Here is a 24,505-nt window from a genome sequence, read left to right on the forward strand (position 1 = left end):
AGAGACGCGGGAGGATGTAGCAAAGTAGACGTGTGAAGACCAGCAGACCAAGGAGCCGTCGGTTATGGACAAAAGGCAATGACGCCTGGGTGGGTACAGCTACTCACGTCCGAAGAGCCACAGTGAACAGTGAAAGGAAGATGCCCGTCCAATACAAGGGATGTGAGATCTCAGGCCCCAACCCCCCCGACGAGCTCATTGGTTTTCCCCTCTCCTCTGCTCCATCCTTTTGATGTAGCCAGGAAGATGCCAGAAGAACAACCCAAGATGAGTTCTTTTTTATGTTTCATGGTTCAATTAATATAATTTATTAATTTATAGGATCACTTCATCCTAAAATCCCAAAAATAGGATTTGACTAATTTTAAGAGATGAACATAACAGGAAGAAAATAATAAAGGATCAAGAAAGCAAAGTCAAATAAAATGGAAGCAGGGCTTGATGCACAAATGGAAATTTTTTTATTTTTTAATTTATTCATTTTAATTGGAGGCTAATTATTTTACAATATTGTAGCAAATGGAAAACTGAAAGAGCCTGTTCTGTCTTTAGACTTGGACCTTAATCTCTGAGCCTCCTAGTGGTCAAAATGTAATCCACTTTAATGCTACAGTCACACAAATGTCTAAGAAATTAGTTGTTCACGAAAGGTCCCTGAGATAACATGTATGTCTGCCCTTCCCCCGAGGATACCAGATGGGTTTAGCATGACTTTCAGCTCAGGTCGCCTCACCTCCTCCATCTACTTCCCAGTAACTCAGGAGTGGGGCTGGCTGGGGAGTCTGCACGTGATCCTCAAACAGCCCTTTCTGGGTGCTGTCCATGGAGGGTGCTCCTACCAGGGCCCCCGCCTTCAGTTTCTCACCACCCCTTCCAGGGCACCCCACGACCCACCTCCTGCTGGTCTCTGCCGCCTCTAAACACAAAGAAGTTACTCTGGTCTACGAATCCCCCAAAGCACGAAAGCCAAGCTGTGTCCCGTGTAGAAGGAAGGAGAGGAGCGCTTCCCCTCTCTGTCACACTCAGTGAGACAGCAGGCACATGCTGGTCGCCCAGCACCACAGGAGGGCTCCCTGAGCCCCGGGCTCTCAAGAGGTCGGTGAGCACAGCGCCATCCACCTCCACCCACAGCACTCTTGCTGGAGCTCACATGGACTCCGACCGCTGACCCAGAACCAGCCTAGAGGCAGACTGGTTTTCTTCACTCTCCCTCCCATGGCCCTTACCCTCTGGATGGCCAGATTATGAAGAATTTTCCTACAATGAAAATGTGCAAAATAAACATGACTTTAGAAAGAAGTGCAAGGTAATGGCAGATAGGATCAGAAACATCTTCATGTGCAAAGAGGACCACTAGCCATGGCTCAATTAGAAAATCGACATCTAGGTGGATCCGCTATTCTAGGTGGATCGCTAATCAATTCTAGGTGGATCGAATTTACATAAAATGGTGTAATTGGATTCTGCCTTTGACTTAACCAAAGAGCTCCTAGAACAAAGCAGCTCTCAGCTTGACAAGTGGGCGCCTAAGCTCACACTGAGAACAGGGGTCTCAGACTCTCTGCCCTCTCCCCTACCACCGGCGGCGCACGCGGGGTCACTAGGGTTCCTAGCTGGGATCAGGGGAGCGAGGCCCCAGAGGGCACTGAGGTCTTCGTCCAGACACAGGGGGGACTGGGGGAGGTCCCGGTGAGATGAGAAACCTGACCCCCTGAAAACCACATTTGGAGGTAATTCCAGATTTGCCTGAAACCAGAGGGAGAGGAAAGGGTGCTAAAGGTAAGCTCGAGTTAATACTGATATCAGCAGTGTGCAGAGAAGCAGCCAGGGGAAAAGACCTCAAGGCCCAACCCGAACCTCATCTCACCCGCAAAGCCTTCCTAACCTCCCACTACGGGCAACATTAACCACTCGCGACAGATGGCAGCAGGGGTGTAAGACGGGCGCCTGCTAAGAAGGGGAGTCGAAGGCACGTCCAGAGGGGAGGGTGGGCTCAGAATTGAGGTCAGGGGATGTTTCACTTGATCAGAAAAAGACTTCCCAGGCCACTGGGCAGACACAGCCCAACTGGAAAATGCCCTTAAAAGGGACAGCGTGCCTCTGGATGTGCACACCTTGCTGGGTGGGGCGTGGTGGAGGCAGCTTTCTGTGGCCTAAGTGTGTACGTGATCGCCCATGCAGAGCGGTGGACCAAGAGGCCAGAAAAGGCAGCAGTGGGTGGACACGGGCCTCAGGGGCCCAGGAGCTGACTCAAGGAGGGCTGGTCACCAGGCGAACCGAGAGTTAGCATTTACACAGCGGTCAACATGCAGAGGGACTAGAGTGAATGGAGCGAATGGAGACGCAGGCCTGGGCCCCAAGGCTGGGCTACAGAGCCCCAGGGCAGCCTGGGCGTCATGAGACCATCTGCCACCCACACCCCTTCCAGATGTCACCGCATTCATACTTCAAAACCTCGCGGTCCCAAAAGGCATTACTCTTCTCCAGACTGACTAAAAAGAAAGTCTTCTCTGCAGCCTGGAGTGGAGAGCCGTCCCCACTGTGGGCCCAGAACAGGACCAGGCAGGGAGAACCCAGGACCCAGGGGCGCCTGCTGCTACATTTTCCAGCACGGGAGGACCCCAGCCGCCTTGCACTCCTTCAGGCTGGAGGCTGGGGGCACATTAAAGCTGAGGCAGCCAGGACTGCGCCTTCAGCTGCTGGGGCCAAGGCCTAAGAAGAAGCCAGGCGTCCAAAGCAGCATGGACCCACCGCTCCCTGCCCCCACCCTTAAGAAAGCTGTCTGCTGAGGGGGCATCTGTGGAATGAACGTCTCAGTGGTGCCTTTCAGTCACCTCTGAGGCGCCAACACCCTTCCTGGGGTGGAGGGTACGGAAATCACGTTAGGAGATGCAGCTCGCAGAAGACACTGTCCCGGGGAGGCAGTCACCACTTCCACTTCCCATGACCAGGGTGTGACCTGCGGTCACGCAGGCTGAGAAACCGCTCATTCCTCAGAGTGACTCTCCTTCCCAAGAGCAGATCTGAGGTAAGAAGGCTCAGGGTGTATCAAACCAGCTGTTGGTCTGCGTGAGCAGCCAAGACCTGCTGGAGGTTGTCTAGGCACCCTGGAAGAGGGATGGGGCGGGCCCCAAACATGGGAGCCACCCGAATGCGAACTTCTTCCAGAGGCAGAGTCAGGGACAAGGAGAGGCGGTCTCCCCAGGCCACGTTCTCTCCTGCCCCACACTGCCCTCCCGTTTCACGGCTACAGTTCAGAGATGCGAGCCACAGGTCACAAACATCAAAACTGTCACCCTGAGAACATCAGACACCAGTCTGCTTCCAAGAACAGGGGAACGGGTGACACTCGAGGGGGAGGGGGCTACCACCTCACTTCTATAGAGCTCAGCCTGGCTTCCACAGGGAAGGTTCCAGAAAATTCAGAATCACATTGAGAATTCAGCAGCAACTGACGCAGTGTCTGCAAGGTGGCTGGAGCTTGCGAGGTGGTAGGGCTGGGGACTGGTCCAGACCTCCTTTGAGGGGCATCTTCCTCCACACACAGTGCTCCTGAAGTTCTGTCTGTAGCCAGCATTTCTCTGACTTGAACATGAATGTAACCTCCCACGCACACAGCTAACTCTCTAGTCCTAACCTCCCCCCAGCTTCAGTCCTGCTGTGTATTGCCTCTTGGGTGTCCCTCAGGTACAAGTTCAAAATGTCCCAAATTAGCCTCCTGCCCTCCTGCTGTCTGCCCTCCTCCTGTGGTCCATCCTCAACAAGCGCAGGCTCCACAGCCACCCGGGCAGTCCAGCTTTCCACTGCTGCCCTCAGCTCCGTCACCACTGCTCGAGCTCAGAGCCTCACGTCTACCTGGAACAGCGTGATAGTGCTCCAACAGTCTGTCCTAACTGCGGCACGTCCAGGCTCCGTCCAGCTATTAGGTTTCAACAATGCACATCTGACCAGGCACCCCTCAGCCTGGCGTCCCCGCTCCACGCAGCCACGAGGTCCTCCGTGACCCTGGCCCCCGCATCCCTCCAACCGGCACTCCCACCACTTCCCGCCTCCCATTTGAAGCCTCAATAGTAGCTAAGTAGCTAAGAAGCCCCACCTGAAGCCATGCTAGTTCACACCCCCAGGCCTTTCCCTGGACGTCCCTGCCCCTCCTCCGGGGTCCTTTCTCTTGGCTCAGGGGGCACCTTACCCATCATCTTACTGTTGCAGTTACTGACATCTGCTGGTTCAAAGCCAGGGCTCACCCATGGGCCCTGCTCCTCAGAGGTAAGGTGAGGCAGGTAAGGTAAGCCAGAAAGAGCGGGGACAGGTAGTGACTGAGGTGAGCTGGTTCTTGGGAAGCTGAGAAAGGGGCTAAGGAATGATCCATGTCTCCCTCTGACTGCCTCACATGTGAACAGAGTTCCATTCTCTGAGGGTCCCTCACATCTACTATCTAACTTAATAGCATTTCCCAGGTTCATGAACAGCCAGAGTATGCATGGCAGCAAAGTATCAATAGGTGGGTGTTAGAAGGAACCTCCTTCAAAATCCTTTGCAAACCACAGTCCTTGGCTAGCACTTTAAAACCCTCCTAAGGAGAAAGCCTGGAGGTCAAAGTGCTGAGAACTAAAAAAAACCATCCTGTGTGAAGCTTTCTGATGCAGTCTCCTGGTGTGGGAGGCAGCTCTTTAAGGCCAACATTTAGAAAGCACTGCGCAGGCATGGGATGAGATGGCTGAGTGAAACTGCATCATCAGCCTGGAATCAAGACCAAAGTCCCCGCCACAGCGCTCCACACCCACTGACTCCTTTTTACCCCCTTCTGCCTCAGCCTTGGCACAAAGCTTCTTCCATGCCAAGAGAGAGGGAGCCGGGAGGCAAACACACAGGGGAGAGAAAGCACTGCCCAGGAAGCCCAGGTTTCTCACGGTTTAACCTCTGATCGAGCCGAGTCTTATGGGAGGCAGGACTGATCTCCTGAGAAAAAGCGAAGTTCTTAAAAACCCCATTCCCGTAGCCCAAACAGCAGCTCAGTGGAAGAGACGTCACTTTGACTACCTTACTTTTCCCAATCTCAACTCGCCTCTATCTCTCACCCATATTATTGTGAAGATGGAAAGTCTTATCAAGTGCTTCCATAAGAGCTCAGCCTTGCTCAAAGCACATTGCTGGTTCTGAACATCCCCAGTCCTTCAATTGGCTAGGATTCTCTATGTCCATATTTGTTAAAAATTGAATTCGTAGGGAACTGTAACTGAAAACGTGGTCTACAAAGTGCTTTGGCACCTGAGTTACCTGCCCCAAAGGGAAAGTGTAGCGGTGAGAGCACCTCAGGCCCCAGAGGCAGATGTAGCCGAATCCTGTCTCTGCCATTTTCAGATGTGTGACCCAAGCAAGTCACTCCTCTCTTCTGGGAAGTGAGAAATATTAGTACCTCCTGGGGCTGCTGTGAGTAGATGAGATGATGCATATAAAGTGCTTAGCCCAGAGCCTGCTGAAAAGCTCAGGGAACACTGGCTACTTTTTTGCTACTATTATAATGATCTAGTAATGATGTCACAGTTGTTTCTACCCTTTGATAAGCTCGCCCCCTGCTCTAGGCCATTGATTCTCAATTATGTCCCCTCTCACTGGAGGGTCTCAAAATTCCCCCAGGTTGCCACGCCCCAGTGGAAAACTGCCATGGGTGAGAAGTTGCCAATGTACACCGATGAGGCATGTGCACATGGGGACGGTGTGAAGGCACAGGAAGGTCTCGAATCACTGCTCAGGGCCAACAATTTACCTCTAATCCCCTCAGCTACCAGTCTGGCTCCAAGACTGATAAAGCTCTCACATGACAGCAAATATAAGGACAGCCTGAGGATTATGTGCGGTTTCTTCCTACAGGAGAAAAACACATTATACTTAAAAGAAAGTGCCTTCTAATCTGGATCCTAAGAGTTTGTAATTCACTTCCAAATTACCTGGATGGTACCATGATAACGTCCCTTGGGTACACACCAAGCTTAAAAATTAGGACAGCTTCTTTCTAGCTGATCTAGATCTCAGGATCTTGGAAGATTTCAACATAGGTTTCTCTCTCTTTTGCTGTGGGGGGCAGTGTTTCCTATGAGGCCTTCCCTTCTGCATGGGTTCTCCGGTGGGCACTGAAGTGGGAGCTGTTGTTGAAATCTTTGCCACACTGTGTACACTTGTAGGGTTTCTCCCCGGTGTGGATTCGCTGGTGAATGATGAGACTGGAGCTCTGGTTGAAGCATTTCCCACACTCTCTGCACTTGTAAGGCTTTTCTCCCGTGTGGATCCTCTGGTGGGTAATGAGGTTGGAGCGGTCACGGAAGAACTTTCCGCACTCGAGGCATTTGTAGGGCTTCTCTCCTGTGTGCACCCTCTGGTGTGTGATGAGCTTGGAACGCTCCCCAAAGCATTTCCCACAGTCCATGCACTCGTACGGCTTTTCCCCAGTGTGGGTCCGCTGGTGGTTGGCCAGCGTGGAGCTCTTACTGAAGCTTTTCCCACACTCAGCACATTCAAATGGTTTCTCTCCTGTATGGATTCTTTGGTGACTGATGAGGGCGGAGCTTTTAGAGAAGCTTCTTCCACATTCAGAACACTGATACAGCTTTTCCCCTGCATGGGTGCTTTGCAGTCCAGGAGAATTCGCTTTCTTACTGGCACTGTGAGCTTGTTCAGGATTTGTCCCCTCTGTGGAGTTCCTCCAGTGAGCACTGAAAGATGGGCTCTGGCCCAAGTTTTCCCCAGGCTCATGACAGTGGTCAGGATTTCCTCCCAAGTGGATTCCCTGATGTTTCAGAAGGTCTGAGCTCTGGGTAAAGCTTTCCCAACATTCCTCACATTTATAGGGCTTTACCTTCGTGTGTGTTCCCTGGTGGGTGATAAGATTGGAGAGGTCACTGAAGCTTTTCCCACATTCAAGGCATTCGTAAGGCTTCTCTCCAGTGTGGACTCTCTGATGGGTGTTGAAGTTGGAGCGGTCACTAAAGGTTTTCCCGCACTCGAAGCATTTGTAGGGCTTCTCACCTGTGTGTATCCGCTGGTGGGTGGTTAACTGTGAATTCCGGAGGAAGGTTTTCATGCACATGTCACACTTGTAGGGCTTCTCTGCAAGGTACAGGCCTTGGTGGTCGATGAGCTTTTCTAAGTCCTCTTCAGAAGAACACTCTTCCCACTGCTCCTGGGATGGATCTCCCCACTGTCCTTTACCTTCATTTTCATTTTCACTGTCTTCCCCCCAATCGTGAGGGTAGCAATCATCCTCAGTAGTGCATTTTGATAAGGCTCCAGGCAAATCTGCAAAAAGGTCCTGCTCTGAAATCTGGTCTTCATTTTCACACCTCATCTCAAAACCTGGAGAATGGATAGAAATGCATTCATTAGTTAGTGTCTGTTTATACATCTGAATCTTGCATCTTGTGAATTTGGCTGACCTGAATTTGTACTTGTGTTTTACATCTCACATCTTATAAATGTGACCAACATAAAACTGATCAGGTTTTGCTGCACACATGCATTTCTGACTTGTTAAGCTTAGGAATGTGGTCTGAGACGTGGTAACTCCACCAAAGGAACCACTGAGCCCAGCCCAAGCAGCCAGCTGTCAGTCCCCTTAGCCAACCACCCTATTCCACTGCTGAACAAGGAACACCTCCTGTTCCTGGTATATTCAGTCTGGCCTGTGTCATATGAGATTGAAAAAACTCTATAATTGCCCAGATGGATCCAAGTAAAAATCTAGACCAACTGCTTTTTTCATCTGGGGAATTACTCTAAGCCAGAGACTGGATAATCTCAGGAAAACACAAATCCTTCTCTTATTCAGTTCTATTCCCTTTTTCTGTTCAGAGAAAAATTAATGAGCCTGGCTCCCACACTTTCTACGCGCTTACAGATTCTGTGGACAATCTAATTACTAAAAACTTACCAGTGTCTGAGGTTTTAGGACTTGGGGTTGGAGGTCTGATGACATCTTCACCTGCCATCCCATCCCAAGCCTCCTGGCTGACAACCTGGGTACTGCTCTGATCAGAAGTAGGGAGGCCTGCTGCCTCCCTGCTGGTCCCCACGTCTCTAACCGCAGTCCTAGCCCTCATCAGCGAGTCCAGCTCCTCATAGAAGGGGCAGGCCCCAGGCGGGTGGCTGCTCTTGGCTTTCCGGTAGCTTCGAAGCAGGTTTTTGAACCGGTAGCGACACTGCTCCAGGGTCCTCAGGAAGCCCCGTGCACACAGCCGCTCTGCGATGGCCCGGTACACCTGGCCGTTCTGGTGACAGGTGCGAAGCTTCTCGGAGAACGGAGACTCACTGAGGATGGTCAGGAAGGCCTTGGTCTCCTCGTAGCCCCAGTGCACACCTGCTGTCAGGAGCGAAGAGTTCAGAATTGAGAGACGTGATGAGATTTGCCTAGGTCATCAGGGATCAGGGTCACCTGCTCTGCTAAGCACCTAGAACACAGGCACTTTGGAGATTACCCAGGTGCTAGGGCACCAGCTAATAGTATACCCTTGTTTCTCGAAAGGCTATGCCAGGGCTTCCCACCCCCACCGCCTTCTAAGAGATTCTATTAATACTTAAGTGTCTTGGGACTTCCCTGGCAGTCCAGTGTTTAAGACTCTACACTTCCAACGCAGGGGGTGCAGGTTCAATCCCTGGTCAGGGGACTCAGATCCCACATGCTGTGGGGCATGGCCAAAAGTAAAAAATAAACAAATACTTAAAGAGTCTTGGCTGAAGGGGAGGACTTAAGGAGCTGTATTATACCAGGTGACCAGTCCCCTGGCTTCAGCTGACTGTATCAAGCAAAGGCCTATAACCAAGATATAGGAGACTCTCTGTATCTCCACAACCATTCAACACATGTCCTCTACTTACTTTATAAACTTCCTTTTCAACAAACTGAGAATCCCTTCAGATAACCTTGTAAGAGAATCCAACTGAGGATGCCCCTTCCTCTTTTGTGGAAGAAGGAAAAGGAGGTGAAGTATTTTCAGTTCCTCTGCAGGTAAAGGACGCAGCCAGGGAAAAAATGTGGTGGAGGGAAACCCACCTAAGAGTGGAGGCAGGAGCCCTGAGCTCTGGTCCTTGTGTATCTTTAGATGTGACACTTCATAGCCTGGCCTCCTGTGTTTCCACTTTTACAGTGACTGGGTGTCTCCTCAGCATACGTTGTTCACGTATACACTGTCATGATTTCTGCTCCACCAGTGAAATACTTCACTCAATATCTTTCTTTACCTAAATTTACTACTTGTGAAATCACAGGCTGATGCGCTTAAACACATAAAATTTAAAAGTTCACTCATGTTAACACTTATGATCATCCCCATATTACCATTAACACCCTCTGAGAAACACTGAATTAGCTATTTAAGGTCCCTTGAGGTTTTAAGTGTTTGCTTCTTTTTCGTACAGTGAAGGAAACCATCAACAAAATGAAAAGACAACCTACTGAATGGGAGAAAACAGCTGCAAACGATATGACCAATAAGGGATTACTATCCAACATATATGCACACCTCATACATCAATAAAAGCAAATAACTCAGGTTAAAAAATGAGCAGAAAACTACTGAGCCCGCATGCTGCACCTCCTATGCCCACACCTGGGGTCTGTGCTCTGAGACAAGAGAAGCCATTGCAACGAGCAGCCCGAGCACCGCAACTAGAATAGACCCCATTTGCCACAACTAGAGAAAGCCCGTGCACAGCAGGGAAGACCCAGCACAGCCAAAAATAATAAATCAGAAAAAACAAGAAGAACTGAATAGACGTTTTTCTAAAGAAGATATGCAGATGACCAACACATGAAAAGATGCTCAAATATTGCTCATCATCACAGAAACACAAAACAAAGCAATAAGAGATAGCACCTCATACCTGTCAGAATGGCCAGTATCAAAAAGTCTACAAATAACAAATGTTGGTGAGGATGTGAAAAAAAGAGACTCCTTGTACATTGTTAGTGGGAATGTAAATTGACGCAGCCACTGTGGAAAACAGTATGAAGGTGTCTCAAAGAACTAAAAATAGAACTACCAAGTGACTCAGCAATCCCACAGCTGGGTATGTATACAAAAAAAAACAAAAACACTAATTTGCAAAGATACATGCACCCCAATGTTCATAACAACACTATTTACAATTGTGAAGGCATGGAAATGACCTAAGTGCTCATCAACAGATGAATGGATAAAGAAGATGTGGTGTGTGTGTATATACATATATTTATATATTTACATATTTATATATTTACATATTTATATATACTAGAATACTACTCAGCCATAAAAAAGAACAAAACTTTGCCATTTGCAGCAATATGGATGGACTTGGAGGACATTGTGATAAGTGAAATAAGTCAGACAGAAAGGTAAATATTGTATAATATCACTTACACGTGGAATCTAAAAAATACAATAGACTAGTGAACATAACAAAAAAGCAAACTCACAGGTATAGAGAACAGACTAGCAGTTACCCAGTGGAGAGTGGGAAGGGGCAATATAGGGGTAAGAAGTAGGAGGCACAAACCATTGGGTGTAAGATAGGCTCAAACTATTAGGTGCTGTACAACATAGGTAATAGAGCCAATAATTTTGCAATAACTGTAAATGGAAAGTAACCTTCAAAAATTGTATCAAAATTTTTTTTAAAAAATTGTTTTTACATGTTTGCTTCTCTAAGGAAACTCAGACAAGTAGAACTGACCACAGCAAAGAGAAGCAGGGCTCGAGGCTGACCTTGCTCCAGCAGCACCGATCCAGACTGGCAGTCTGTGTCCTGAACTACGGCAGAGGTTTAGTCGGTAGGAGGGTTGGAATCTGAATCCAACTAAGCCCCAAAGCTCTTACCAATACGACTCTGGAGCAGAGCTGGGCCCCCTGGGATCCCGGGCCCCTGGACGGACTCGTTGGCAGCCAGGTCATCACCGTTACAGTCGTCTGCCGTTTCCTCCGGCTCCCAGCCCCCTTCCTCCTGCTCATCCACCTCCATGTCACTGTCCCCTAGCCTGGGGAGAGCCACAGTCTCTCCTGGGCCATCTGAGGCTCTGATGGCCGTCCGAGCCCTGACCAGGGCCTCCAGCTCCTCATAGAAGGGGCAGGTCCCCGGCGGGTGGCTGCTCTTGGCTTTCCGGTAATTCCGCAGGAGGTTTTTGACCCTGTAGCGACACTGCTCCAGCGTCCGCAGGAAGCCCCGTGCCCTCAGACGTTCTGCAATAGCTCGGTACACCTGGCGGTTCTGGTGACAAGTCCGGAGCTTTTCAGAAAAAGGAGACTCACTCAAAATTGCCAGGAACGTCTTGGTCTCCTCGTAGCTCCAGTGCACACCTGACACTTTCACATCCTCCACGGGCACCGGGCATTGTTCTTCCCAGGTCTTGCAGTCCCTCCAGGCCAATGCCTGAGCTGGTTTTGTTTGCTCAGGATCCAAGCTGTAATCTGCAGGGTTCTTTTTTCCAGAATTTACAAGTCTTGGACCCCAAAACTCTGGTCCCTGCTCTTGCTGGGCGATGATGGTTGGTTTTGAAACTGGAACTCCTATACAAAAGGAAGAAGAGCCATGATTAAGTAGAAATGATCTGTCAAGCACAGCATTTTGTCTAAAAAGTCCTTTACACATCATTGGACTCCAAGAAACTAATGAGAAATTTGCATGCTAATCCCTTAAAAGGACTGAAAGGAAAGGGAGAGGTCACTAGAGGTAACCTCCCCAGAAATATACTGACTTGGTTGCTTTGTTTATTTGCTCTTTGGTTGGTGTGATAAAATACATCATACAAAAGAGGGGCTGTTACTGGTCCACAGATGGGCACATACTCTAAATGAAGACAAATCAGAATAAACTTCAAGGCTGGAAGAAAGGCTGTGTGTGCACATGTATGTCTGGTTTGAGTTTCTCTAAGCTAGAAACTTGAGGTCTCAAATGCCACTGGCACCTACCTTTTACACCAACACAAAACAGCTTTAACACAAAGCTAAGACAAAGGCTGGCAAGGGAGAGAGAAGGAAAAAACCCAGGGCTGGGTGACGCTGCCAAGCCAATTTGTACTGCGGCTGGAGCACGCCCTCCTCTGGACATCCAATACCATGAGAAAATGAAGTTCCTCGTTTCTCAAAACACTTAGCTAGATTTAAAGGACAAGTGTCCCAAGGGCTCCTGACCCCAACAAATAGGAAGCCTTTAATTAAAATAAATATTTGAAGAAAAGTAGATGAAAGAGTTTAGAGCTAAAACAGGCTTAAGGATGATCTAGTTCAGCATTTCCCAAAGGTTGTTCTTTGAAGACTATTTTCCCCAGATGTCACTGTTAAAAAAAAAAAAAGGGCACGCTTTTCATCATGTGTAAAAAGGACACACTGCCCAGCAAGTAGCCAACAGCTCCTAGTGTCTCACTTTACTGCCCAGAGTCAGACTTGGCACCGACTCTCTACCTGATTCCACTCTCGTGTCTCACTCCCCTCTCACTGATCTTATACTCCGCCGGGAAATGTTCATTATGGCTTGACTTCCCGTGAAGACATGCCTACAGAGAAAGGGTCTGTGCTGATCACAGGGGCTGCAAGGATTTTGAGCCCTGTGATATTTCTTTTGCATTGATTTAAATGCATCAGTCTCCTGGGCTTAGTTCACTTGACTCTGCTATGAGAAATGGACCCTGTTTGATGCTGAAAAGACTGGGTTTCTTCTGGGCCGGCAGGCTGGGCGCAGCCCCAGGACGGGGGTGAGTACTGAGAAAATGAGGATAATGAGCCCTGAGCAGGCAGGCTCTTGGCAGCCAGCCTGCCAGCCCAGAAATCCGCTCCCCACACCCTTGCCCTGCCCTGGCCACAAAGAGCATGTCTTCTTGCCGGGTCTGAAACCCCAGAGACTTCTCAGAGCTACGAGTCCTAGGGAGTGAGGAAGCGCGCCTTGGGAACTGAGCGTACCCAAACCCAACCATATCTTATCCAGAGAGCGCAATTTCCTTACCCAGGGACAAGCCGCTCCCACACTTGTCTCCTGGGGGGTCCGTGCAGAATTCCTTCTCGGCGTGTCTGTCAGGGCCCAGGGCTTCCTGCGGAACATACAACAGACACCTCAAACGTCACTGACCTTTGAAAACAGCCTGGGAATCCCGCCAGGCCCCGGGAAGGGTAATGGACACAGCGACAGCCTGTGTGAGGCCAGTGGGCACCTCAGGGCGCAGGAGGGGCGGAGGACTCACACCCCGCACCGATGGCGGGCCACACGGCGGGGGGGAGCTGGGGTCAGGGCACAGGAAAGCCAAGACGGCAAGGGGGAGCAAACGGTAGCTTACCTGAGACTCCGCGGTCACCTCCCAATCTCCGACGCTCCCCGTCTTTGGGAGAGCAGGGACTCGGGGAGTGAGGACAGCTGAGAAGGAGAAAGCATCTCTGAAACCAAGTTCTGGTTTCCAAAAAAATCACCTTGCTCTCAGGTCCAGCTTTCCTAAAGCCTTGCTTGGACCACACTGAGACTGCCACTGTAGCTAATGTGGATTCCTGCTTTCACTTTCCTTTGAGAGTTGCTGGCTGCTAAGCCGCCCCGGGAGAGATGTCAGCCCTGAACTCCTACGCTCACCAACCTGCCCCGGGCCCAGCCTGAACCTGCTACAGGACTCAGCGACAGTGAGGCCTGCTAACACCAGTGGGAGTTTCATCCCCTTACTTCGCAGGGTGTCCATCGGACACGATTCTATCCCTTGCCTGGAATTCTGCACATCCCTCCTGGGGGATTCTACCTTAGCCCCACCCCTAAGCCCTCTTCCCTGATGTTCCCTGACTCTTGGTACTCACCACTCTCTTTCAAGGGCTGTGGCACCATCTTGGTGTCTAGATACTTGGGAAGGTCAGGACACAAGTTCTTCACCCACTGCTTCTGGGACTGTCCCTCGGGCCAGTGATCTGCTGGCTGCAGCTGGCAGCCCTGAGATTCCTTCATTGTTTTTGAGGACCTCGTATCTTCTGCACACAGTTCCAGTTCCTACACACAGATGGCCAAAATTCCCAATCATAAGTTAAATAACTGGTAGGGCAGGGCATGTTCTTTACAGTTACAACTGTGGTTCAGATGTTAACAGGCTCTTAAAAAAAAAACAAAACCAAAGACGGCTTAACGTATGACAAAGTCATCAGTCTGACTTCAGTAAACAGTCCAGCATTTATACCACCAAAGCGGATTGTCTGCTCAACTTTTCCCACAGGTACTTTTAACACCCACATGGTTCAAAAACAGAAAACATACACAGAGATATAACTAGCGAAAATACCCCAAACTCCACCTGTCTCCATTCTACCTGTCCAGTGTCTTCCCCAACTCCTCACCATAGGTAACCACTGTTCTTCTGCAGCCTTTCAGTTTCTTTACATATAAGCAACCATAAAAATATATATTACTTTTCCCCATTTTAACGTTAAAGGTTGCAACAATTATACAATGCCTTGAACCTTATTTTTTTTTATCCAAGATAATATTCACCTTTATCAAACTTTATTAATGAGTTTGCCAAAAACTCACTCCAAAAACCTTTTGGCCAATCTGAAAACTCAAATCCACTCTCACAGAGAGGAATTTTATCTCTGAGAAAATAAATTAGGATGGGTTGTGATCATCAAAAGCCACTCCCAATGAGGAGACCCACCAATGTTCTGTGATGTTCATAGAGAGAAAACACCTGCTTGTCAATGTTTTAAGAAAATAATAACTTTGTGTTCAAGATAAAAATAACTTTGTTATAGTTACAATCTTATAATCCACAGAAGTACTACCTACTAGACCCAACAATTATTCTCACTCCCAGCACTAGCTCCTCCAACTATTGCTAAACCTAAGCAAAGATTCTGATTCCATGAATGGTCATTGTAGCTGCAGAAAGAAGCAGATTCAAGTGCCTATGGGGAGGCAAAAAATCAGGAGGATGTTCACTGGGGTAAGGGTGAATTAAGAATTCATCAAATATGGTTCATAGACGCAATGGAATACTACTCAGTCATTAAAAAAAAAGAACAAAACAATGCCATCTGCAGCAACATGGATGCATCTAGATATTATCACACTAAGTGAAGTTAAGTCAGAAAGAGAAAAACATATACCACACAATATCACTTATATATGGAATCCAAAATATGACACAAATGAACCTATCTGTAAAAGAGAAAGATTCACAGATATAAACAACAGACATGTGGTCGCCAAAGGGAGGAGGTTAGGGGAAGGACAGATTGGAAGTTTGGGGTCAGCAGATACAAACTATTATATACAGAATGGATAAACAAGGTCCTCCTGCATAGCACAGGGAAAACTATATTCAATATCCTATGATAAGCCATAATGGAAAAGAATATAAAAAAGGATGTATATACACACACACACACACACACACACACACACACTCCCCTAAGTCACTTTGCTGGACAGGAGAAATTAACACAACACTGCAAATCAACTATACTTAAAAAAAGCAGCAGCAAAAATGCCTGTGTACACAGGCACACAGAAACCTGCACAAGGATGTATATAGCAGCTTTACTAATAATTTCCAAAACTTGAAGGCAACCAAGAGGTCCTTTAGCAGGCAAGCAGATAAACTGTGGCACATCCAGACAACAGAATATTATACAGCACTAAAAAGAAATCAGCTGTCAAACCATGAAAAGGCATGGAGGAAACTTAATGCACATTACAAACTGGAAAAAGCCAATCTGAAAAGATTATATATACACACACACACACACACACATATATATATATATACCGAGTGATTCCAACTATATGACATTATGGAAAAAAACATGACTATGAAGACAGTAAAAAGATCTGTGATTTTGTGGCTGCCAGAGGTTTGGGGGAAGGAGAAGTGGTAAGGAATTTGCCTGCCAATGCAGGAGGTGCGAGTTCAATCTCTGGGTCTGGAAGATCCCCTGGAGAAGGAAACAGCAACCCACTCAAGTATTCTCTCCTTGGAAATCTCATGGACAGAGGAGCCTGGCATGCTACAGTCCATGGGGTTGCAAAGAGTCGGACACGACTGAGCACACATGGTGCTGAGAGTGAACGTTAGTGAATTATGGACTCTGGGTGATGACAAAGTTCAGCGATTGTAATGTCTGGTAGTGGAGGCTGGTAGTGGCAGAGACTGTGCATGTGTGGGACAGGGGATAAATAAGAACTCTGTACCGTCTATTCAATTTCACTATGAAACTAAAATTGGTCCAAAAAATAGCCTTTTTTTTTTTTAATGCCTAAGCACCTGATGGGGAAAGAGACCATGCAAGACGGTGATGACAGAATGCTGCCGCTGCTACTAAGTTGCTTCAGTCGTGTCCGACTCTTAGCAACCCCATGGACTGCAGCCCACCAGGCTCCTCCGTCCATGGGATTTTTCAGGCAAGAGTACTGGAGTGGGGTGCCATTGTCTTCTCCGGATGACAGAATAAACAAGTTCAAAAATCACAAAATAGCAAAGTTGAAAGACTTTTTTTAAGGAAAGTATTTTCAAGGCCATTCAACCCCTGTAGGCAGCAACCCTTTCAGGTGGTGGCTCTCTTTGAGGAGCATAGTTAAATGTATTTCATTCCATTACTAAGACTTGGAAAAGTTTTATCTGCAGAGACTGTAACTAACCTTGCTATGTAAGATTATGAGCTAGAATATATGTGCCTGGGGGAGAAAAACAAGCTTCTCTGCTATTATCCATTTGTTTTGACATTTGTGAGTACTCAAGAGCAAGTAGAAAAGTTAAAAAATGAAAATAAAAGTCACAGAAAAAAAAAACATAGAGAAGATTCTGTTACCTTTTTTGCTTTAATTTTAGAAGTAGTTCAACCTTTGCTCAGTTCACAAGGGTATAATTTGAGAATTTTTGGTCTAGTCCAACCCTCTCATTTGTACAGATGAATTATAAAGACCTTGATTTAAGTCTCATCTCTTGATTTCAAGTTCTTTATCTTCCAGAGCTGAAGCCCTAAGACATCCCAACGCTTCTTCACTGTCATTTAAAACAAACAGTTGGTTTCTTTAAAAGAAATAATCTGGGAGCGTGGGGTAATATATTAAAATAAGGTATAGGTACATGCTAAGTCGCTTGCAACACTATAGACTGTAGCTTGCCAGGCTCCTCTGTCCACAGGATTCTCTAGGCAAGAATACTGGAGTAGGTTTCCATGCCCTCCTCCAGGGACTCCACAACACAGGGACTGAACCTGCGTCTCTTAATGCATTGGCAGGCAGGTTCTTTACCACTAGCGCCACCTGGGAAACACATAAATGAGGTATACTCTCATATTTAATTCTCTAACTTTAAATATTATGCTTTCTATATCTTCAGTTCATAAAGGAATCCAAAAAGCATAGCCACATACTTTAAATCTTTCTGACCCTTAATCTCACATCAGTATATAGCTTTACCTCTTGTGACAGACAGAAAACCGCTGCTGTGCACAAGGGATGTGGCCTCAAACCTACGATTTCCCTCAACGAAACATGGTCAACTGTAGTATCACGAGAATTACTGACTATATAAGAAGTGGAAGCAGCAAGGTAACATTGAGATGAAGATTTCGGTTGGCTGGCTCAGGCCATAGTGGCCTGAAGGACTTGTTCTACAAGAACCAGCTTCAAAGCAGGATTCAAATTTTGTGTCGTAGCAAAATTATAAATTATTTTCATGGGCTTTCAGGGTCTCTTGCAAATTGTTGAAACTGTGAATGTTAAATCCACAATACTTTCACTTCCCTTATCTCAGCTCTACCATTTCTATAAATCTGGATAGGTTACTTACCTGAGTCTGTTGAACTATTTGAAAATGGCCATGTCAGCAGTACCTAACTTACAGGGTAGCTTACTGGGTAACTGGGTTGATAAGATGAGGAATACATACAGAAAGCTTAGAACAGTGTCTGAGGCACAGTGAATGCTCAATAAATGTCAGTTAATATTTCATTTGAGCCTCATGACTCAGGTATTTCAATTCCTATGGTTTGCAGGTAAGGCATCTGCCATATAGTAGAAGGAACAATGAACTTGGAACCTAAGGATCTGGGTTTAGGCTCTGGTTCAGACTGACTGAGCCTCGTGAGCCACCTGACTTCAGGGGCCTTGGTTTAATCCACAAGATGAGGATAATGATGCTATTTCTATCTACCTACATTCCTGCTGTAAACTAAAGAGATCACATACTTAAAAAAGATTCTAAGTATAAAACACAGTACAAATTAATGTACTGTGATTATGGTGCTGGGAGGCAGCTTAGAGCAATGGGTTCAGATGCTGGGTGTAGAATCAGACTGCCTGAATTCAAATCCTGCATCTCTAGAGGCCAGTGGCCTTGATCCAATGACTTTGCTTCATTTTCCTCATGGGTAAAACTAGGATAGACAGTACCTGCATCATTTAACTGCTGAAGGATGAAATGAGTGGATACATGGAAAGCACTTAGAACAGTGCCTGGGATATAGCAGTGTTCAGAACACATCAGATGACTGATAAAATCACTACTGAGGTTTTGGCAATTATCCACCTGGTAGCAGCCCTGCGACCGCCCAGGCCTGCTCCTTGGAGAACAGGCTCTTTGCCTCACCCGCTGCCCCGTGGCCCAGGCTTCTCGGTGCCAATCCTCCACCAGGGCCACCGCCTCCTCGCCGCTCTCGGGGTGGCGGGCCTGGACCCAGGCCTGGACCTCCCGCGGTAAGATGGTCAAGAACTGCTCCAGCACCAGCAGCTCCAGGATCTGCTCTTTGAGGCGGATCTCCGGCCTCAGCCAGCGACAGCAGAGCGCCCAGAGCTGGCTGAAGGCCTCGTGGGGCCCCGCCGCCTCCCTGTACTGGAACTGCCTGAAGCGCTGGCGGGAAGCCTCGGGGCCAGGGACGGGACCGCAGCCCTTCTCCTTGGGCTGGGAGACTGGCGACCAGGCATCCTCCTCCAGCTTCACAATCACAAGTTCTTCAGGCTCTTGTTGCGGGGAGGCCCGGGCTTCTAGGGCTACGGCCATGGTCTCCCCTGGACGCCTCCCTTCAGCTGGGCTCTCCATGTCCAGCATCTTCCTGCATCTGTAGCGTGTCCTCAGGGGCTCCCGGGAGAGGAAAGGCTGCCCCTGCTCTGAAGGCAGAAAGACGAGGGACAGTATGAACAAGAGGATTAGGAGCCTCACCTTCCCCACTGCCCCCTCCCCTCCCACAAAACCTTCCACTGCACTGCATGGGGCAGGGCTACTAAGAGATGCCCTTTCCCATAAGCAGGACGTTAGACCACAATCTGCCCCCAAAAGCAACAGCCAGCGACCTCAGAGGAAGACCACATGGTACAAAATCCTCTGGGACGCCCTAAATGTCTTAGCGGGGCGTCCAGGCTGCCATGCTTGGCCCAGCCCAGCCTTCCTCCCGCCACACATGTCCCAAGTCCAGTCTCACCTCCAGCTAGGTTCCAAATGTCACCCCCACTCCGTAAGGTCTTCCTTCCTGGGCCATAAGCTTTCCTCTCTGGGTGCTCTCTTTGCAAAATCTCTCACTCTACACTCCCCCTCGGTCATCCCATGCATTTGCCATTTTTCACTACCTCTAAACTGATGACTCACAAAACTCCAGCCAGGACCTGTCTCCAGACCCCAAGATCCAACCACCTACAAGGCATTTCCACCTGACTCTCATAAGCACCTCCAACTCAATGAGTCAAAAACTGAATTCATCATTTTCCCCTGCAAACCTGTTCTCCTTCTGGAACCCTCCATCGAGCAAAGGCACCACCTTTCAACAAGGTACCCATGCCAGAAACATGGTTATCATTTTTTTCCAAGATTCCCCACATCCATTCATTACCAAGCTGGGTCTACTTGGCATTCTCAGCATTTCCCCAAGGACAATGAGTGGCTAGGAAGAGGACTCATGACCACCTGGAAGCCTCCTGCTTGTCCTTCAGCTACCAGCTCAAAGTCCCCTCATCTGTTAAAAGTTTCTTAGAATCTGATAAATAGCAGGACCAATGGAAGCTTTGCCTTTTATTAAAATGGTAGATCAAGTACATCAAAAACATAATGGGCTATGGAGGATACAATAATTTATATTGAGCTAAAGAATTAACCTTTCATGAAATTTCTCTTAAGCTTTTTTTTTAATATGGGCCATTTTTATAGTCTTTTATTAAATTTGTTACTATATTATTTGTTTAATGTTTTTGGTGTTTTTTTTTTTTTTTTTTTGTCTGTAAGGCATGTGGGCTCTCAGCTCCCTGACCAGGGATTGAACTCACAATCCCTGCATTGGAAGACGAAGTCTCAACCACTGGACTAAATTTCTCTTTTAACCACAGCCTTAAACATGCACTAGTCCAAACACATTTGCATCACTGTCTCACATGAAGACTAATTCACTAAGTCATATGTAGAGTCCCACTTCAAACCTTGCACTGCATTGAGAGCTGGAGCATCAACGGTGACTAGGACAGTCTCCACCTTCATCAAAGTTACAATCTGATGAGAGAGAGAGTTGATAAAGCAAGCAAAGCATATGCTCCTGCACAGAGCAAACACTAACAAAAACAGGCACTTAGTAGTCCCACCAGACCCAAAGAGTCTGATAATACATATTTTTCTTCTGGGAAGATTTGAAAGTTGCAAATGTTAGTTTTGAACAAAATCTGAAAGATTTTTCTGCTACTCTCTTAAATATGAACAGCAGTCTAGCCACAGAGGGAGGTCAACATAGTCAGCAAAGCAGCCTTCCCGCAGAGTGGACAGAGGAAAAATGGACACAGGCCCTCCTCAGTCCTGAGACTACCAGAAATATCGGGGGCTCACAGGGCTCAGCAACCTCAAAGAGCATCCATTTTCTGAGTGCCCATGGGGTGCCAGGCTTGGTGCAAAGTATTCTACATTCATGATCTCACTGAATCGTCCAGGCAAGCAGCTGAAGAATCACTGATGTTGAGTTACCTTATACTGATCTGTAAGTTACATACTTTACATACAAACACCAGAAAGAGAATGAAAGGATGTAATTTAAATCATGCAACCAGTTCCATTCACCATGTGTCTATTCCAGAACACGTGGTGATGATACTCATGACGCCGCTGGTCCCCAGGGTGGTTGAGCTTCCCTAAGCCTCCCTGTCCACTGAGAGTGAGCAAAGTGTCTTTCATACAGTGTGGTCCCTAAACACAAGCTAACTCTTTCATTTAACGTTCAACCAAGAAAACCCGGCTGTGATGTTAGCTTACTGAATGACAGCATGTTGGCTACCAAATGGCTCCCTGCAAAGGATTTTCAAGCTGACTGTGATTTTTGGCTAAATGTGATTTTCACCTTCTGTGCTGACTTCACTATATAATTATCCTTGTAACGTATGATTTCACTACATCCCCAATTTACATATAAGGAACTGAGCTTCTGTGAAGATTCTTGTGAGGTTCCACCACCAGCAAGTGGCAGAGTTGAGATCTAAGCCCAGGTTCATTTTCTCCAGTCACTTCTCCTAACCATTCCACAGCTGAGCCAGTCATCCAAACACCTGAGAAGACAGTATGGAGAGCGGAGAGAACGTGAAGGCAGGAGTGAGCAGATGTGGGTACCAGATCCATTCCTGCCTTTTACCAGCTGCGTGACTTTGGGCAGGTCACATGGCCTTGGCAGCCGCCTATCCAGGCTGCAGTAGCCAGACCCTACTCATCAGGTGCCCCAGACTCCCCAACTAGTAAGACGATGCATAGCACAGGACAGGAAGACTAGAACCAGTGGCTGCACATGTGAATGGCATGGGGTCAGGCAATGTAAATGAGTACACAGATGGAGGAGCGACTGCAGCCAACTACAGAGCACCGGGACACAGCTGGCCCATGTCCACAGGCCTTCCAGCTTTTCTCAGAGGAGCCAGAACTCTAGATTCCGAAATGTTGGCAACCAACTCAAAACTGTTTCAAACACTATGAGGACTAACTAGAGCATGATGGTAGGCTGCATTCAGCATGGGCTGTTACCCTGCCACCTTTCAGCTAAATGATCTCAAAGGTCTCTTCCAATAGCCAGGAAGATTTAGAAAGGGTACAGAGTCGCTCAGCAATGAAGGATGTGTCATCAGAGCCAGGCTCCCTTTATAAACAAACCCAGGGAAGCAGGGAGGCATCCCGGCTCCCTGAGTGTGCATGCAGACATGGGGAGTGGCGTCGTCCCAGTGAATGACAGGCTGCAAGAGATGTGCCCCAGTCTCCTGGGAAAGGCCAAGACTAGTCTGTGACCTCCAAAGAGAAAGAAACTGGGAGTTCCCAAAGGCTATCAAGCTCACTTGGCTGACTGTCCAGGCTACTGCTTAGAGCAGCCCAAGCCTACACTTAAGAACTTAAACCAGGGACAGCAAACAGGTTTCATTTAAAGCACCAACTACAGTCAACTGTGCTAAGGACTCTGCATCCCATGTGAACATGTACTGTGACCAATAAGTTGCGACCGCCAGACACAGGAGGGGGAGAAGGAGCACACATTCTGGGCATTTGCCACGTCTGGTTTAAAGTCCTGTTGGCACTGAGACAGCTGCCAGCAAAGACAACCCTGACAGGAGACTAAAGCTCACAGCCCTGGAAATTCACTGGAAGTAGCAGTCTTCAAGCCTGGTACAGCACTGCTCACCCTGGACAGTCTTTATTCACATATTCATCAAGCATTTACTGATTTACTTGATTTATATTAAGTACTTACTACTCTGGGCTGGGCAATGGGGAAAGGGAGGTGATGCAGAAACTGTTCCTGTCCTGAAGATACTCACAGTATAGTGGAAGCAACAACAACAACAGAAAAATCACAATTATGATCAAATGTGGTAAATGCAATAAAAGAGGTCTGTGGGAGCTGGGGTGTGGGGGTGACTTAAATGAAGAAAGTAACCTTCGATTTGGTTCTAGAAAAAAGAAAAAAAGACTGAGTCTCTGAGCAGAGATTGGGGGGAATGTGTATTCTGAGCAGAGAGAACAGCATGTATAATGGTGGAAAATCAAACAGCCTCCCCAAGATATGGTGATAACCTTGTCAGCACAAAGACTATTATGGAAAAGGAGTTCATGAAGGGTCTTGAATGTCAGGCTAAATTATCTGGACTTAATTCCATAGGTGATGGGAGTTAATGAAGGTTTTTAAGTAGAAGGCCTCATCTGATTTGTGGGTTCAACAGATCACAGCAGCAACATGTCTGTCCAACCTGTGAAGGTGACAAAGTGTAGGTCTCAACAAAACCCCTGACAAGGAAATACTCAAGACACATTAACGAAATTAAAAGATCTGCAGATCCCTGGATGTGGAAGAATGCAAGGGGAATCAGAGGGCGCCTGGGTAAAGAGGATGTTGGTACATTCACTTCCATCAGGCAGAAGAAGGAAGTGCAGGTTGAGCACAGAACACAAGAGCCATCCCCACCCTCTAGGTTCCAGAGGTCAGGACCATTAGAGAAAGTGTATGGGGGTATCAAATGTTTGTTTTAGATGAGCAGGTAGAGGCTCGAACACTCTCTTTAAGGTCAGGCTTCAAGCTCAGGCCCTTTTCCCTCACTTCTCGCCAGGGCCCCAGAACCCTCTCTTCTTCCTTATGAGGTCTCTAGACCCTTCCACCTTCAGATCCTCTCCCGATCTCCTCACCTACAGAGCTTTCTAAGGATCTCCTCACTGCCAGGGCCTTCTACCTACCTCCTTATCCCCGACCCCTCTATGACCCTTTCCATCTCCGGGCGCTTCATCCTCTGACCGTCCCTCACTCCCCACCCCACATAAAAGCTTCTTTCTCCCGTCTCACCTTCCCCGACCCCCTGTGAAAACCACCACGTCCTAAGTCTTCTCCAGCCCAGAGCCTTGAGTCTCAGCTGCCCCCGCCCAGCCACCCGGACTCACCCACCGAGACACCCACTTCACAACAGGGCGGAAGTGCTCCAGGACTCGCGCAGGGAATGCTGGGACGCGGAGTCCGAACCGCGCCACCCCGTGAATGGCGCGTCTGTGACTACAACTCCCAGAAGGAACCGCGTGAGCGCCAGTGTGTGGCCCCGCCCCCTCCTCCTTTGCGGTCTTGCAGGTGTCGTCAGCCAATAGATGCACCATCTTTTCCGTGTCCCTGGCACCGGAACAAATCGAAAGAAACTATCACACATGGGGGCGGGGCCTGTTGTGATCCCGGTCCTTTCCACAGGCTCTGGAATAACGGCACCGCCCAGGGGGCGGGCATTCAAGCCGAAGGGGCGGAGTCTATTGAAGCGCGGAGCAAGAGCCGGAGGCCGGGGGTAGATCAAAGCAGAAACAATAAGAAATAAGGAGAGAGGGTGACTAGAGGTGACCCACCTGGAGGGCGGGAGAGAGTTGGACAATGATAGGTTCAATTTCCAGTTCACAGTTAAGCTGCGTAACTTTGGATCAATTGTGAATCTCGCTTTCTTCACCTGTGAAGTGAAGATAATAATAGCATCCGTGTCGCTGGGTTTTTGTGAGACTTACTGGGATAATACACATAAAACGATTAACTCAGAACCGGGGTCTTAATAATACATA

At 47.9% G+C, this 24,505-nt stretch overlaps 2 protein-coding genes across 7 annotated transcripts in view; one reads left to right on the plus strand and one right to left on the minus strand.

Annotated features, from left to right (window-relative positions):
• Window positions 1–438: 438 nt before the first annotated feature.
• ZSCAN20 (zinc finger and SCAN domain containing 20) lies at window positions 439–23,955 on the minus strand. 6 transcript variants are annotated; one of them, XM_020879004.2, is made up of 8 exons: window positions 23,855–23,955; window positions 18,575–19,092; window positions 13,794–13,980; window positions 13,295–13,371; window positions 12,967–13,051; window positions 10,848–11,534; window positions 7,925–8,350; window positions 439–7,350 (listed from the first exon to the last, which is right to left on the minus strand). In XM_020879004.2, the coding sequence occupies exons 2-8, from the start codon at window positions 19,031–19,033 to the stop codon at window positions 6,092–6,094; spliced, it is 3,180 nt and encodes a 1,059-aa protein (XP_020734663.2). In that variant the 5' UTR covers window positions 19,034–19,092; window positions 23,855–23,955; the 3' UTR covers window positions 439–6,091. The 6 variants fall into 6 exon arrangements, with proteins under 6 accessions (XP_020734663.2, XP_020734658.2, XP_020734661.2 ...); XM_020878999.2 differs by having other exon boundaries at window positions 7,925–8,353; XM_020879002.2 differs by having other exon boundaries at window positions 7,925–8,353; window positions 23,859–23,942.
• MROH2A (maestro heat like repeat family member 2A) overlaps window positions 21,509–24,505 on the plus strand; it is a 44,228-nt gene continuing 41,231 nt past the window's right edge. Inside the window, exon 1 of the mRNA XM_070467196.1 lies at window positions 21,509–21,538. Within this exon, the coding sequence (XP_070323297.1) occupies window positions 21,509–21,538 (30 nt within the window). The remainder of the gene's footprint in view (window positions 21,539–24,505) is intronic.

This window comes from Odocoileus virginianus, chromosome 5 (assembly GCF_023699985.2).
Source record: "Odocoileus virginianus isolate 20LAN1187 ecotype Illinois chromosome 5, Ovbor_1.2, whole genome shotgun sequence".
Classification (NCBI taxonomy): Eukaryota; Metazoa; Chordata; class Mammalia; order Artiodactyla; family Cervidae; genus Odocoileus; species Odocoileus virginianus.

Bases quoted from the DNA above. Each gene is read 5' to 3' on its own strand.
- ZSCAN20 (XM_020878999.2), bottom strand. From the start codon at position 19,033: ATGCTGGACATGGAGAGCCCAGCTGAAGGGAGGCGTCCAGGGGAGACC. The intron at 8,354-10,847 runs GTAAGAGCTTTG...CGCTCCTGACAG, and splicing joins TCTGCTCCAGAGTCGTATTG to CAGGTGTGCACTGGGGCTAC. The intron at 7,351-7,924 runs GTAAGTTTTTAG...TCCATTCTCCAG, and splicing joins TCCTAAAACCTCAGACACTG to GTTTTGAGATGAGGTGTGAA.